This window comes from Mustela putorius, unplaced genomic scaffold (assembly GCF_011764305.1).
Source record: "Mustela putorius furo isolate JIRA1106 unplaced genomic scaffold, ASM1176430v1.1 tig00003858_pilon_pilon_pilon, whole genome shotgun sequence".
In the NCBI taxonomy this organism is placed as follows: domain Eukaryota; kingdom Metazoa; phylum Chordata; class Mammalia; order Carnivora; family Mustelidae; genus Mustela; species Mustela putorius.
Window position 1 is genome coordinate 23,635,069 of NW_025422010.1, and position 15,618 is coordinate 23,650,686.

General features: G+C 39.8%; 1 protein-coding gene across 1 annotated transcript in view; it reads right to left on the minus strand.

Annotated features, from left to right (window-relative positions):
- Window positions 1-1,326: 1,326 nt before the first annotated feature.
- Window positions 1,327-15,618, minus strand: part of CDH2 (cadherin 2) — a 212,161-nt gene continuing 197,869 nt past the window's right edge. The window contains exons 15-16 of the mRNA XM_004742872.3: window positions 13,249-13,413; window positions 1,327-2,740 (exon numbers count right to left, since the gene is read on the minus strand). Of these exons, the coding sequence (XP_004742929.1) occupies window positions 2,534-2,740; window positions 13,249-13,413 (372 nt within the window). The 3' untranslated portion in view covers window positions 1,327-2,533. The remainder of the gene's footprint in view (window positions 2,741-13,248; window positions 13,414-15,618) is intronic.

Below are 15,618 nucleotides of genomic sequence, written 5' to 3' on the forward strand. Positions count from 1 at the left end.
TTTACAATATTTACTGATTGTGAGTTTATAGAATGCTTATTAATCATGCTTAAAATATATATATATATATATTAGATATGATCTCTGACTCTATGTCAACAATAAATAAATAAATCTGGAGTGTTTGTTTACCTAAATGAGGCTAATTTAAGTTCTGTGTTTGAATTAAGAAAAATAGTTCAGTATTCATTTGGGTGTATACTGGCACAGCAGCACAGACTAAGAATCCATTTTTAAAAAGACTATGCCAATTAGCAAATTTGGTAAGTTTCATTACAGAAATTCCCAGAGGCAACCTCTGGCATTTAATGATTAGAAAAGTAACAAGAAAGTATTGCTTACAGAGTGAATCAATAGAAAAGTGAATTTCCCTAATATAAAATAATCTTTATGTTAAGCAAAAAGACATAGAGCTAATTAGAAGAGGTATATTGTATAAATGTTTTTTGAACTGAACAGTATAATCCAGTGTGATAATCATCACGAAGCAAATAGAAAACACAGTGAAATGTTCTTCAAGTCTCTTAAAGTTCACTTCTGAATCATAGTAGGATCCATTCATAATTTTACAACATGTAGTAGGTTCATTTCCCTTTTTTGTTCTCTGTGACTCCCTAGATAGGCCTAACACTGTTCTGTATACTCAAAATTTGCTAAGACAGTCCATCTGACGCACACACACATACACACACAAAGGTAACAATATGAGGTGATGGATATGTTAATTAACTTGACTGTGGAAATCATTTCATAACGTCCCCATATAACAAATTATCATGGTGTGGTTCTTAAATATATGCACTTTTATTTATCAAGTATACCTCAATGAAGCCAGAAAGAAAGAGTCAATGAACACAAGTACCAGAGTAGGGTTCACTACGAGCAGAAAATGGCTTCAGTGAATTACCTGAGATACTAGGTCTTTCAGAGCCAGTCCTCTACCTTTTCACCAAGCTTTTCCTAACGTGGGTGCTCGAATGGGAAAGGCCCGTTAGAGTCGCTGTAGCCACGAGCTTGAGTGGAAAGGAATGAAAGCCTAAGTGATACAAAGAATTATACAAAGTTCTCTGAAGTTACGAACGTCCTTTGTATACCAACAACAGCACAGTCTCTTCTGGATGTTTTTCTTCTGTGCTGGTAAGATCCGCGGTGAGTCTCTCTGTCACGCCCTGGCCACGGCTGCCACGCTAAGGGTTTCAGTTTTGAGTGGCCCAAGAACAAATGCATACTTTGGTGAAACTGTTGTTCTCAACAAAACTCCAATACCTGGGATTTTCACAAAATTTATAGCAGCTCAAGTAGAAAAGAAAAAGTTCAAACCAGTCACCAGATCCAAAATTAGCATTTTATTCAGAACGCTGGGGTCAGAGGTGTATCATTTATATTCTGGTACACAATACAGAGGCAAAGCTGCTGTCAGAAGTCTCTCCAGTTTAAAAGCTTGTTTTTTTTATTCATTTTTTTTTTTAAAAAACACAGACTTAGTAGTGCCTCCAGTGTCAGGCCACCCCTTTCTTCTCTTTCCTTCCTTTTTTTTTTTTTTTTTTTTTGGTACAAATTATGTAAAACATTTGTGCTAAGAACTTTTCTCCCTCCCCAAACAAAAAAGAAAATAAAAAATAAAAAAAAAATTAAAAAATTAAAAATTGAGTATTCTAACTACAGCTCAACAATCGAATCAAATGTCACTTTGTTTTGTAAATACTTTATCCATAACGAAAGATATAAACATGCAAAAAACCTGAATCCATAGTCCAAATAATACATACACATGTTCTGAAGTTTCTGCACTTCTCCATAGACTATGCCAATAAAACATTATGTACACATACCATTTTTACAGTGAAGTGGAAAAAATACAGTAAATAAAAAAAGTGTACATGGATTAAGACCAAAATGTATCTAACATTCTAGTTTATGAAAAAATTCAATTTTGCTACAAATTGGTGATATGAAAACTCCCTTTATTTGCAACCAGCTGCGTAAGTTTTAAGATTTTAGTGAAAAAAGAAAACTAAAGTCTAAAACTAGAAGTCATGTACATTTTCCAATCTCATGGTCTCATCCCCCAAGATAATAAAATCGCTCCATGAGTTTTTGCTTTTTGTTTGTTTACTTCTGTGTTTTAATAAAAGCAAATGCAATGTAACAAAAGCGTATTGAAGCCTATCATGGTTTAACTTCCTGCTCCCACCACAAAATATTTTGTCTTTTACTTATCGTTTCAGAAATCAGTACCATTAAAGCCTTAAACATAAAACTAATTCCAATCTGAAAAAGGTACAAAAAGGCACATAAAATCCCAGTGCTTCTGTACTGTAAAATTCAAGTGTAACTGAGCTCAGTGTTTTTCCAAACAGTATTGGATCACTGATATTCCCTCTGAGCCCAAACTGGTTTGCAGCCTATGCCAAAGCCTCCAGCAAGCACTGTGCTAGTAGACTACAAAGTTAAAGCCTAGCTTCTGAATGCTTTTTGGGAATATCAGTTGAAATCGTTTGTCCGTGTCCGAAAACCACGTTCACCCTGAAGTTCAGTCGTCGCCTCCTCCGTACATGTCAGCGAGTTTCTTGAAGCGCGGCCCCCAGTCGTTCAGATAGTCATAGTCTTGCTCGCCACCACTGCTGGAAGAATGAAGGGAGCTTAAGGACCCAGCAGTGGAGCCGCTGCCTTCATAGTCAAAGACGAGGAGGGAGTCATACGGCGGAGCTGTGGGATCATTGTCAGCAGCTTTAAGGCCCTACAGTTGGGAAAGACAAAGAAAGAATGTACAGAGGGTTAGAATGTGCAAGCCAGGGGCGCCTGGGTGGCTCAGTGGGTTAGGCCGCTGCCTTCAGCTCAGGTCATGATCTCAGGGTCCTGGGATTGAGTCTTGCGTCGGGTTCTCTGCTCAGCAGGGAGCCTGCTTCCCTTCCTCTCTCTCTGCCTGCCTCTCTACCTACTTGTGATCTCTCTGTGTCAAATAAATAAATAAAATCTTAAAAAAAAAAAAAATGTGCAAGCCACCAGCAGATCCCAGGGGATGAAACACTTGTTTGTAAGTCTCCACCTGCAAAAATGTTCAACCTGCAGAAACTGGGGTTATCACTACGTTTAAAAGTTGGGCAAAAACGAACGTACGCCCTTCCTCTGCAGGAAAGAACCGAGGAAGTCTAGCTTGGGGAGGCCGAGACGTACTGTGGGACAATGTCCTCGACAGGTGGCAGAAAGGAATGGCCAACTGCTTGAGGCTCAGAAGGAAGGATCTCAAAGTCTGGTAATGCGTCTCTATCACAGTGCACTTGAATGAGTTATTACTGCTGGAATAAGCTACATGAGATCATGCAGAGGGCTGTGAAATCAGGTCATACGCGACGCTAATCCGGAGTCAGAGTTAACGGTTTCTGACGAACAAGAATTACACATGCAAGGCCAAGGCAGAGATAGACAAAGGGGGGCCATGTGGTCTTTGCCCCTCGACAAGCTTGTAATCTAGGGGCATTACTGTAGTATCACATGAAATAAATGATAAAGAAGTAATAACACTACAATGTCGAGGCAAAAATAAGAATGCTATAAATAAATAAATAAATAAATGAATGAATGAAAGAGGAAGAAAGAAACCCCAGACTACCACTGAGAGCTAGGAGTTCAAGGAGGACGTGGTATATATGGCCTAAATTTGCAAGAAAAAAAGAAGGAAAATCAAAGAAAAGTGAAGGAAAATGGAAAACTGGCCAGATGTGATTACAATGCAAGGAAAGTTACTTGTTAAGTCATTTATGTTCTTCATTAAACATAAAACGTTACATTCATCGATAAACTGCGATCAGGTCTTATTTTTAAGAACGGAGTGACTGACTTCTAGTTCCCATAGGCCCTATGGAAGTCAGTATCGAATGTCTGTATGTAGAATAAATACGGGGGCGGGGGGACTTGATAATTTAAACTAAAGACTGTTAAAAAACTAAGAAGCAACGAAATTATTATCTATATTTTTAACTCTTGCAAAAACATGCTTTTTAATATGTGATTCATGTATCCACAGCCAATTCATAATTACACTTTATAGAATCTTAAAGGTTTAATAAATTTAATAAATTTAATAAAGGTTTATTAAAGGTTTAATAAAAGGCCCTTTTGGTGTTTTCTCTAATTTTCCCCCACTTCTAGTACTCCAAGATATACCATCATCTGCTTTTTAACTCTGCTTTTTAAAATGCTAATGGGTTATAGTAGCCTCCCTTATTGTCCTATATTCAACGCTTCCAATCTACATGTATTTGATAAGTATGTGTATGTGGGACTTTTTAATCTGTATGTGTTCACCTAGTTATTCTTCTGAGTTGATAGAGGAAGAAGAGAACAAAAGAACATGAGAATTAAGGTAAGACTAGCATGTATAGCGGTTAGTGGTGAAGAGATCAGACCTCTCACCCACTAAAGGCTGGGGGACACCTCAGCTCTACACAGTATCTCTGTGGGATTTCAGCTAAGTTCTACAGGCTTCATTTCCTCATCTGCAGTTATAATAACAATAATAAGATCATTATGAAGACTAAATAGAATAAAGGCACCATGGGCTCATCACAGTACCCGCTCTGTTGGGACTCAACGAAGATTAGTCTAAAAAAAAAAAAAAACTTCTAAGTTTAGAGAAAAATTTTTTGCTTTGGAACCTGAGAAAAGAAAAATGTGAAGACATACTATTTTAAGAAACAAAATGGCAGCTGCTTGACTTCCATCAAAAATGAAAGAAAAGTACACACTCCCAGTTTTCCCATTCCAAAGTCTCTCTTACCAACCATCCTAACCATTTAATTAAACACCACTTTCCCTCATATCTGGTTGGACTATGTATAACTCAGAAAAGCCAGTGTAGAATAACATAAAGCACATCTTCAGCAAACTACTTCAATGTATAAAACATAAATAATTTTAGAAAGGACTTCATTTATCATATTTATAGAATAAGCTACCAAGCAATTTTGCTAAGGCTGAAAATCACAAACTACAATTTCTCAGAAGTCCTCATTCCTTTCTGTGGTAGCCCCTGTTACTGTCCTCAATGATTCACTATCCTTTCCTTGTAGGTGGGTCCCGTGCCCACACTACCACAAGTGCCTCCCTGGAGCCAGAGTTTACTTCCCAAACCCACTGTCAGGCTTGGCTACAGGCTGGCTTTGGCCAAAACAACGTCAGCAGCAATGAAGAGGAAACTCTGTAAGACCTCCATCTGATGGGTTTCTACCAGTTCCTTCTTGCCCACTCTCCCAGGAGACTAGATTGCCCTAGCTGGGAGCTTTCCTCCTGCCTGGATCCTGAAACAGAAGACACAAGAGGACCCAGCCCTTGCCAACCCCACAGGGAGCACAGAGTTCAGGCAAGAAGTAAACCTTTGTTATTGTAAGCCACAATACTTGGGAGTTGTCAGTTACTGTAGCCTTAGCTGGTAAAAATCGAACAAAACCCCTTCGTTTGTGTTTATTTATCTAACTCAAGATATAATTATTGAATATGTATATTATCACGTATCCTGCTTAGTGGTGGGGACACAGCTATTAAGAAGAGAGATCCAACTCCTATTCTCACGGAGTTTATATTCAAAGGTGAGCATGCGCCCTTTTCCCTTTTCCCAACAAAATCTAGCAACTGCAAACGTAAGCGATAGGTGATTCTTTTAGTTCAGCATGGGTTAACTTGGGGCCCTCGAAGAGCCAGACCCCAAAAGATCTGAGGGGAGATAAAAAAAACAAAGAAAATCCTGATGAGGAGAATAGGTTTCTGAAGACAAATGCAGGTTTTCTGGGCTTCCAGAAAGAGTATTCATGAAGATGAAACCTTCGAAAGCTGAAATGGCAGAATGCAAAGAAGCAATTACCATTCGTTTATATAGGACATTTTTTGAGCATTCCCAGTCCCCAAAAAGAATGCCTCTGAGGCTTTTCTGGTGCCTTAGAACACATGTTGCTAACAGATGCCCACGATAAATGGAGATGAAGCAGAGATGCTCAGAGCCACAGTTCAAAGCCAAGCAGCTGGCTGCGAGGGGCTGGGGGTAGTTCTGGGGAAGAAGCCCGGCGGGGCGCTCTCGCTGCCTGGGGTAGCACACTGCCTTTCTAACAGCTCCCTGCAAAACAAATGCTGTGCATTATTTTTCACTTTCCACCTTTTTTCATAAAAGCAAACTCTTTTTTGGATTTCCTTGGTGAAAGCAAGCACGGATGTAGGTCTTCCACAGAAGTGAAGCGGCAGAAGGCGGACGGACAGATGTTTGAAAAGCGGCGTGGACCAGCATTCATCGGTTTCCATCATGACCTTCAGTAAAACTGCTTTCTAATGTGCAGAACAGAGACGCGGCGGATCAACGTCACCACGTGCAGGTCATTTGCTTTTATCATGACTCAAAATTTAAATAGAAATACAGGGGCTGTGCCCAGTCGTTATGGTGTCGGCACCAAACTGGAAATATGAAAAGGTTACGACTAAAATGATAAGTCCTAAAGAGTCAGTGGCAGGGCGTCAAGTGTATGGATTCAGTGGAGAGGAAGCAATGGCCTGTGTTGACTAAGACTTAGGGACGAATGCGGGACACTGTCTGGTCTTCACTGGTGTATGGAAGGACCAGAGCCTCTTCATCGCATGTCTATGCCCCCTAATTCAACTCCTTAATATAAGCACAACACCGCTGAAAATCTAGTCCCCTACTCACTACGGAGATTCTGAAATATTTTCATTTCTTCTACTTTTCTTTTAGCTCCTGTCCTTGTTTTTTTTGGATCAACCTGGTCCTTTTTTGATTCCTCCTTCCACCTTTCCTCCCACTATCTTCCTACCTTCCCTCCACACTGTCTCAGGTCTTAAGTACTTAATTACAAAAGATAAAAAGAAAAAAAAATGCCTGGACGTTCCAAGAACTCTTAGGCAAGCCATCTTTCTAGGCTGAAAGTTAAGTATTCTAAGCCTCCTCCACTTGGACTAGCACCGATTTTTATCTGAGAATGAATTACGACTCTTCTGGATGAGGTGTTATATAAATTCTGAGTCCTGTTTTGGTAATTCTAAAAAGATCCTAGTTAGGTTTGGAGAGACTGAAAATGACAGGTACACAGGCAGAGTGAACGTGCTGGAGAAATCCGGTGGGCCACGTACCCATCTGGTCCTCCCTTATGCGATTCCTTTATTCTTAGGTGTGGACACCATTTCACATGAAGGGTAATGAACTATTGTCAGCTCTGCCAACTATCTGCATGGGTTTCTCTTCTCCACCTGGTTTGACTAAATCTGGCAGAGTAGGTGCCTATTTCACCTTTCCTGGAGGGGCAGATCTTGAACTCTGGATAAATCTGAACTGTTTTCTATAGTTTGAGGTGTCTCTGTAGAATGAAAGAGCCCGTGGCTCCGGCTGAATTCTTGCTGAGCTTGTATTTATAGACTTCTGATCCTATGCTTTATGGATGGAGATATGCTTTTATGGGAGCTATAAAAACCCACATTTTTTAGTGAGGGAACACATGAGGGATATAAGAGGAAAGAGGTCCTATTGATTCTCTTACATCCTGCCTTCTGTTAGCTCAATGCCACCTGCCTTAGTTCGGGCCCTTTTTATATCCTGCCTGGACCACAGCAAAAGCCTCTCTAACTGGTCTCCCGGCCACCAGTACTTGTCCTGCTTCTTTCCTACAATCTACTAGTGGTTTCTCTCTCAGACGTTATTTGAAGTCGCTCCCCCAAGTAAAACTCCGATTGCTCTCCATCCCCTACTGCAGTGTTTCCTGCATAAGGAAGGGGTTCCGCGGTGGGTGGGCAACAAGATTTTTACTGGTGCGTGAGCACTTTACAACAATCACCTCTATTTAAAAAAGGAAACTAAAAATTGATTAAAAGTTTAAGTGAATACTAGAAGAGGTATGTGGATATGGGGAAAACAAGCAAACACACAAACAACGAACTAGAAGGCGTTACTCAAATGCTGGAGGTCTGGGTAACCTGTAGGCTCAAGTTAAAACTCTTTAGCAGATCATGCAGTGAACCTGGAGTGTTCATGCACGTTTTCCATCTCAGCCATTCTCAACTTCAGCAGCCACAACTAAATTATTTACCAAAATTCCAAATCTAAAGATGTCATGTTTTTGTGCACCCTATGTTATTTGTATATTCATTTTCTGCAAGCTGAAATGTGATTTTCTTTATTTGAAACTTCCTCACTCATAATTTCTCACTTGGTTTACATCCATCCATCCATCCATCATCATTTAAAGCCCATTAAGATGTCACTTTCACTGCATGGATTATTTCCCCCCGTCATGACTGGGGGTCATTCCCAAGGTCCCCTTTACTTTCATTGCCATGTTTTGGTTACACTAGATTGTGACACCCTTTTCTGCCAAGCATGTGGATATTTATTTCATATCTTACTGTCCACCCCAGTGCCTGACATCCAACAGGCATCCTAGAGGGTCGTTTGGTACTGCTGTCCTGGGCTTAGGCTCTCACCTCATCACCTTGCTCATCTCCATAGACACTTCTTTCAGAAGAAGCTAGGATTTAGATTTCAAATGCATGTGGACATAAAATAAAAGTATACTAGGTTTACATTACAGTGGAATTCTGTGACTTAATGCCAACATTACTATGTCCCTTTCTGAGAATTTCACTTTATCTAAAGCAAATTTTTTGGAGGGAGATTTTATTTTATTTATAGCTGGAGAACAGTAACTTGTCCTTTAACTAATAAAACACTGATAATAATTAAGAGATTTTACTATGTGATGGGCACTATACCAAACACTTTGTGTGGAGTATTTTATTCGGTCCTTACAGAAATCTTAAAAGAGGATTTATTATTATCCTCATTTTATATATATATATATGAAAGCTGGAAATCAAAGAAGCTAAATACAAGGCCCTTGACTTTGTACAGGGTAACAGAGCTGTTAGGTGAGGCAGCTGGCTTTGAACTCAAACAAACGCCCGACTGCTGTAAGAAGTGGACAGAGACATGTTAAAGAGGACAAATAAATTTAATACTGGAAAAAAGGCAAAAGTTCTATGCTTTAGTAGTTTCGAGCAAGTTATTTAAGAAGCACTTTCTGTAAGTTTTTAAATATCAATCAAAAGTTGGTCTTTTAACAGAAATATGCCCTTGGTTTTTGTATTTTTGAGATAAAGAAATATATAGGATTAGTAAAGTTATTGGAGGTATGTTAATATCTACTGTCAGGCTGAGATTAAATGAATTTGTTTCAACTTTTCACCCTCTGAAGGTCATATTTAAAAACCTCAAAATAGAATGAAACTTGGCAGTTGAAATTAAAAAATGTGTGATTTGTTTTACTCTACCATACTAGAAACATAGTATATTTTTGATAGTCAAGGCAATATTAATTGATTATTTAAATAAACAAACTAGAAAATGTTCTCATGAGCTTACTTACTCCGCACATTAGAAAACACTCCATTTATAATCCCACCATACTATTCTTCCTTTGAAATATTCGGTACTGTGCTAAATCAAAGAACACCTGGGGATAAAGAAATTTGTTTGCATTTTACATGTAGTTATAAAATATGCTTGAATTGTTTCTAGGTGTCCTCAACTTTTAAAACGTTGTATTTTTATCTGTCCAGTTATAGAAAGATAATGAATAAGTCTTCGTGGGTGTGTTAAGTGGAACTATCTACATGGTATATCTGATGTTACCTGTCTTAGGCCTTTTGATGGTTTCATCCCCCTGAATTTTCCCACAGACCTGACCACCTCATTCCTAAACTCTCATTGTAGTTTATTCTGTGACACCTTCATCTCTGTAGACTTTCTTCCTACATCTAAATGTATGGCATTTCTAGTGTGAATGTTTGGTCTTCTAACTTGTCCACATTTCTCCATCTTATAATCCCATTCAGAGTCATGGATTCTGTAGTTATTTGGAGAAACATTTCCAAATGTGATCCAGTGCATTCATGTACTCATCAAACCAATGTGTCCCACACTGCCCCCAGGGACATGTACACCCCTTCCCCTGGAGGCAGAAGCAGACCCTGAGATAGGAGTCATGAAGGAAGGTGAGTCCTGGGTATGATAGGATGTCACCGGATGGCCTACCCCAAACTCTGTGTGCCTGACCTTCTCTGAGTTGATAAATACTTAATGAAGGAACTAACATCTAGAAAAAGAGGGAAGGACACGCTATGCAGAGAGGACAGGATGGGAACAGGTACGGATATGGAATTACGAGCTGAGCCTGGGAGGCAGAAGTAGAGTCCCTGTCCTTGGCCTGTAAGATGCAGGCTTGGGGCGGGAAGGGCGCTGAGATGAAACTGTAGAGCTAAGGAAGGATTACACCCAATGGTGTCTGGCAAAGGAAGGCGTCGGATACTAGAATGTTTGCCTGGTACAAAGACTATGCTTGCAGCAAAGTAGGGAGTAAGCACAAAGAGAATCCAGGTCTAATTTATTTTCTTTCTACATATTACTAGTACAAATATGTACACACAGGAGATGTTCAATAGTTATTTGTTCAATGAATGACCCTAAACCAAGCTCAAGATCATTTCAAATGAGCCTTTTTTAGCCAAGGCAGACAATCCTCAAATTATGAACTGACTGCATTCTAGAAGTTAATTTGCAAGTCAGTCATTTGGCACCAAGTTTTTCATAGAAGTACTGAAACATGTTCATTATGGTCTCGAGTTACTTTTTAGGCTGTGTACGTTTTAGGTTGAGCACTGTTCTAGGAAGAGGAAATTACAAATGGAAATTGTGACTGGAACTCTTTCTACTGTGCCATTTGAGGGGCTGTGTAGCTAAATTTAACTAAATCTTATTAACTAATCTTCTCTACCTACTGAAGAAAATCCAGTTCCTGTAAAAAAGGTAAATGAATACATACATAGACACAACCACAAAACACGCACTACAACACAACTTAGAACAATCAATATCCTATTTTCTGAAGTTTAGTCAGCTCTAGTAGGGTAAAGGCCCAGACAAAAATCCCAATCAACTGCACATCAGGTGGTACTCATCACTTAACGCCCTATACACCTGCCACAGCATGTGGATCCCTTAACACAACAAAACCTAAGAGCGAGGCAACACACTGGGTTTGAAGGTTACTCAAAAGATGAACAAGATAAAGCCCCCACCCTGGAAAGCAGGCACAGGCTCACACAGGAGAGAGAAATGTTGACAGTTACACCTCCGTGGCTGGGGTTATCATGCAGGAAGTGTCTTGTTAACTCTTCCCAGAGGGATCAAAGAGGGCCTCACAGAGAATGGGGTGTTTGAGGTGAATCTGAAGGCTAAGGGGGTGTTTTATTGATGGTAAGAAGGTAAGGGCTTTGCAGAAGTTACATTATAGTCAAAATTGGGATGATCTGAGGAACTGCAAATAGTTCAACGGGGCTGCAGCCCTAGAAGGAAATGTCATGGGGGAAGAGGGCAGGAGTCAGATTGGAACAATAGTCTTATACATGACACCTAGCGCTTGACTTCTTGTCACTGAGAAAAGAACAGTGCTGTGGATGGAATGGAATCCCACAGAATACTGACACTTCGGGGAGGCAGGAACACTCCGGTAAGTATTTGTTGAATGACACTGAAGGTAAAATGCTTGCTCTAAGAAAGCCCAGTTCCTGCACCTCCATTCAAAAGATTCACTGTATCTCAAACCCCACAACCACAGGGCTGACACAACGATTTTTCGTGACAACAAATGCTAAATTAGAAGTAAAATCATTAGTGGTGCCTGGGTGGCTCAGTGGGTTAAAGCCTCTGCCTTTGGCTTGGGTCATGATCTCAGGGTCCTGGGATCGAGCCCCGCATCAGGCTCTCTGCCCAGCAGGGAGCCTGCTTCCCTTCCTCTCTCTCTGCCGGCCTCTCTGCCTACTTGTGATCTCTGCCTGTCAAATAAATAAATAAAATCTTAAAAAAAAAAAAAAAGAAGTAAAATCATCAGGCATTCTTAACTATTCAAAAAAGATCTATGTAGTCATAGATATAAAATTCCTTGAAAATCCCCTAACCAAGTCTCTATACAAATAAGTGGAAAAGTCAGGGCATATTTTTATAGATAAAGAAGTTATTGGGACTCTGTGGGTTCACCTTCCATCTGTTTTCAAACCGTGACTAAAACAAAGTAACCTATTACCTGTTTAACAGAGGTGAACGCATTATGTTCAGAAAGCAGTGTGCATTTCAAAAATAGACAGTAATGAAGAGTTGTAAAGGGAGAGAAATACTCCAAGCTTGTTCCAAAACTTTTTTTTAACAAACGATAACTGCATCTGAAAACCTAAAGTAGTCTGATTGTGTATATATAATATAGGACTACAAGGAAGTCTGGGAAATAAGAGTGTTATCAGCACACAACAGAAGGCTATACATGACCGAAGTATTCCACCTTGTAATACTCTGAGACCTATTCTGATCTTAGAGATACTCAGTAGCAAGACATGGCCAGAGAATAGGAGTCCCACCACAGACTCGCAATTGACATCAATAGGTATCAACAGGTATTGCTCTCTTATACTTAACACAAAACATTCAGGAGAATTGCAGTAAAACTATGGACACGATCAAAAGAAGCAGCACAAATCATTTTACTTCAAAACTTAAGTATTAAATGTAGCAGAACTCATGGTCAGTAATGAAATAAAAGAATGCCCATAATAATTTTGACAGTGGGAATCATATCTGTTATATTCAACAGAGAATTAGCTGCCTCTTGGAGAAGCTCTTAAAACTCCTCAACTAGACAAGTATTTAAATCACTTACATAATATTTAATTTAGCTCCTCTTCCTACTAATCTCATTTGATGGAACTCTAGTCATTGGGTAGGCACTGAATTCTCAACATTTGTGGGATCCAAAGGGTACAGTGTGAGGAAAATGAAAATGAACTATTATTACATTCATCAGTGCTAATAAATGAAATTAGAATACAGTATAACAGTGTTAGTCTATTTATTACTTGTAATCTAGGGGAAAAAGCCTTTTGGACATAGTGTGACTAATACTGATATGTATATGAATGTCATTTACAAATACAGAATATTAATTGACAGATATGCTTTTCTGGCCCATCAAAGCAATTATATCTTTCTGTTATTGAAGCCACATTTGCTTTAACACGAAGGGAAGATCAAGAAAATCAAGTGTGCTTTAACAAACCACATAGCTGTATGCTAAGCAATCTAGTCTACATATAGCTAACTATTAGCATAAAATAAACACCCTTATAAAGAAAGTGAGCTTATCTCTGCACCTCATTAATGAAGTCTCCAATGTCTCCAGGGTGTGGGGCTGCAGATCGGACTGGGTACTGGGGCTCGGCGTGGATGGGTCTCTCATCCAATCGTCGGATTCCTACAGGCTTGATGGCATCAGGTTCCACGGTATCAGGCTGCTGGAGCTGGCTCAAGTCATAATCCTGCAAAAGACAAAATCAAAAACCCATGGTAGATGGGCATAAAGATGGAAAATTACAACCTTTGTTTTTAAACACATACCCAGAATGCATAGAAATGAGTGAAATTTAACATAATGGAAAAGTTGCCACCATGAGTTTTTCGTGTTATGATTAAATATTTCTTTCACACAGCTCTTTCTTCTGTGCTTTTCATTCCTACAGTCTGTGCTCCATCTGCTTTCCTATGTTTCTCATCAGTTTCCAATGGAAAACAGCAGTGAGATAAGGCCCCACTCTAAAATGACTAAAAACTGCCTAGAAGATAGAACGGTACCATAGCAGCCAAGCTACTAACTTAATGTGGGGTTCGAGACCCACTACCCTAACTTAGAACACCTTCACATATTAGGTATTTCAAGTTGAAAGAATAATTAAAAACAAACAAACAAACAAACAAAAAACAACAACAAAAAACCAAACCAACAGCAACAAACTGCAAGTAGGAAGGTCACTCTAACTCCCCTCACCCTTGCCCTTCTTCCTTGAAACAGGTCATAAAAGCTCCCACCTGAAAGGTCCCCTTCCTGTACCGGGAGGTGGAAGGAAGACACTCTTTTCATCAGAGACAGAGACTTTGGGGCCAAGGAATCTGTACCAATAAACCTAGTTAGACTAACCTTTATTTCCCTAATTACTTCTTCACCATTTACTAGCCCTCACCCAAACCTTTGGTCCGTCAATTCTCAGAAATGTGTTGTTTCTTTATCTAAAAGGTATAAAAGCTTCCCGCTCTGCACACTTTGGGTCTTCATTCTCTTGCAAGGCTCCCACGAACATATTTAAAAGTTTAATGTGTATGCTTTTCTCTGTTCATCCATCTTTGCTAGTTTAATTTTCAGACTCTGAGAGGGTCAAGGAAGCCTTTTTTTCTTTCCTACAATGTCTTTAACATTAAAATTAGAAAAAAAAAAATGATGCTGATGTGTTTTCCTTAAAGAAAGGCATTAGTTCACCGAGGTTACAATCTCCACTCGTCCTTCCTTTCAGCGGTCTAGAGTTGGCAAATTATGACAGTGAGCTTCATGGAACCCATTTCCTATTTTTCTCAAAGAATGACTTTTACTTTTGTAAAAGGTTATCTAAAGCAACACTAACAGCAAAGGAGAATATGCCACAGAAACTATACGTGGCCTACAAAGCCTTATATCAAGCCTTCTACAGAAAAAGTTTGCTGATCTCTGGTCCCATGGTGTGAGGTGAGGGGGAGTAGATTCTCTTCTAGGGCAGCGCTCTGGGAGTGTTCCAGAAAACCAGCCTGCCCACTTTCAGACAGACACAACACTCATGAAGAAGGATGCTCTGAGCCCCCCAGTTTGGGCCCTCAGAACTATTTTTGGCTTTAGCATAAGCCAGTGAGACAGGAATAAAGAAACGGACTATAATGTGGAAATGCATCAGTATTTTGGGTTTGGGCAAATACTTTGTAGTTTTCAAACTCCTAAATTCTGATGATAGAAGATTCTACAATTTAATGTGGGTATTTACAGAGAGTGCAGACTTTCTGGGACTCTTCATAGTTCAGACTTCATCTTTTTGTCTAAAACCAGCTTGGCACCATCTGAAATATCTCTACAGTGGTTTTGATTTATTCAACACTTGAATACTCAGCCCGTATTGGCACTAGCCTTACATGTGTTCCCTCACATCATCCTCTGATCAGCAATGATCCATTGTCAGCTTTATCATCCCCACATAAGAGTTGAGATGGAATCTCAAATAACCCAAGTAACTACATTCTTGGTCCCAAATCTACTAAGACTCAGAGACAGGGCCTGACTGACGCATGTGAGCCTTACTTCAAAGCCTTGCTCTTTGACAGTCACCTAGGAGAGTGAGTCAAGTCCAAGCTCTGAGGCCGGAGTTAGAAAGTAACAGATTAGGGACACCTGGATGGCTCAGGTCATGATCCCAGTCTCCTGGGATCCAGTCCCGCATCAGTCTCCCTGCTTGGGAGCCTGCTTCTCTCTCTGCCTCTGCCTGCTTGTGTGTGTGCTTTCTCTCTCTCTCTCTCTCTCTCTCTCTCTGACAAATAAATAAATAAATCTTAAACACACACACACACACACACACACACACACACACACACACACAAAAGGTAACAGATTAGATAGATTGAATATGGAAGGCCAGGAGAGCTGAGACACTCTCCTCCTGACTCCCGTCCTG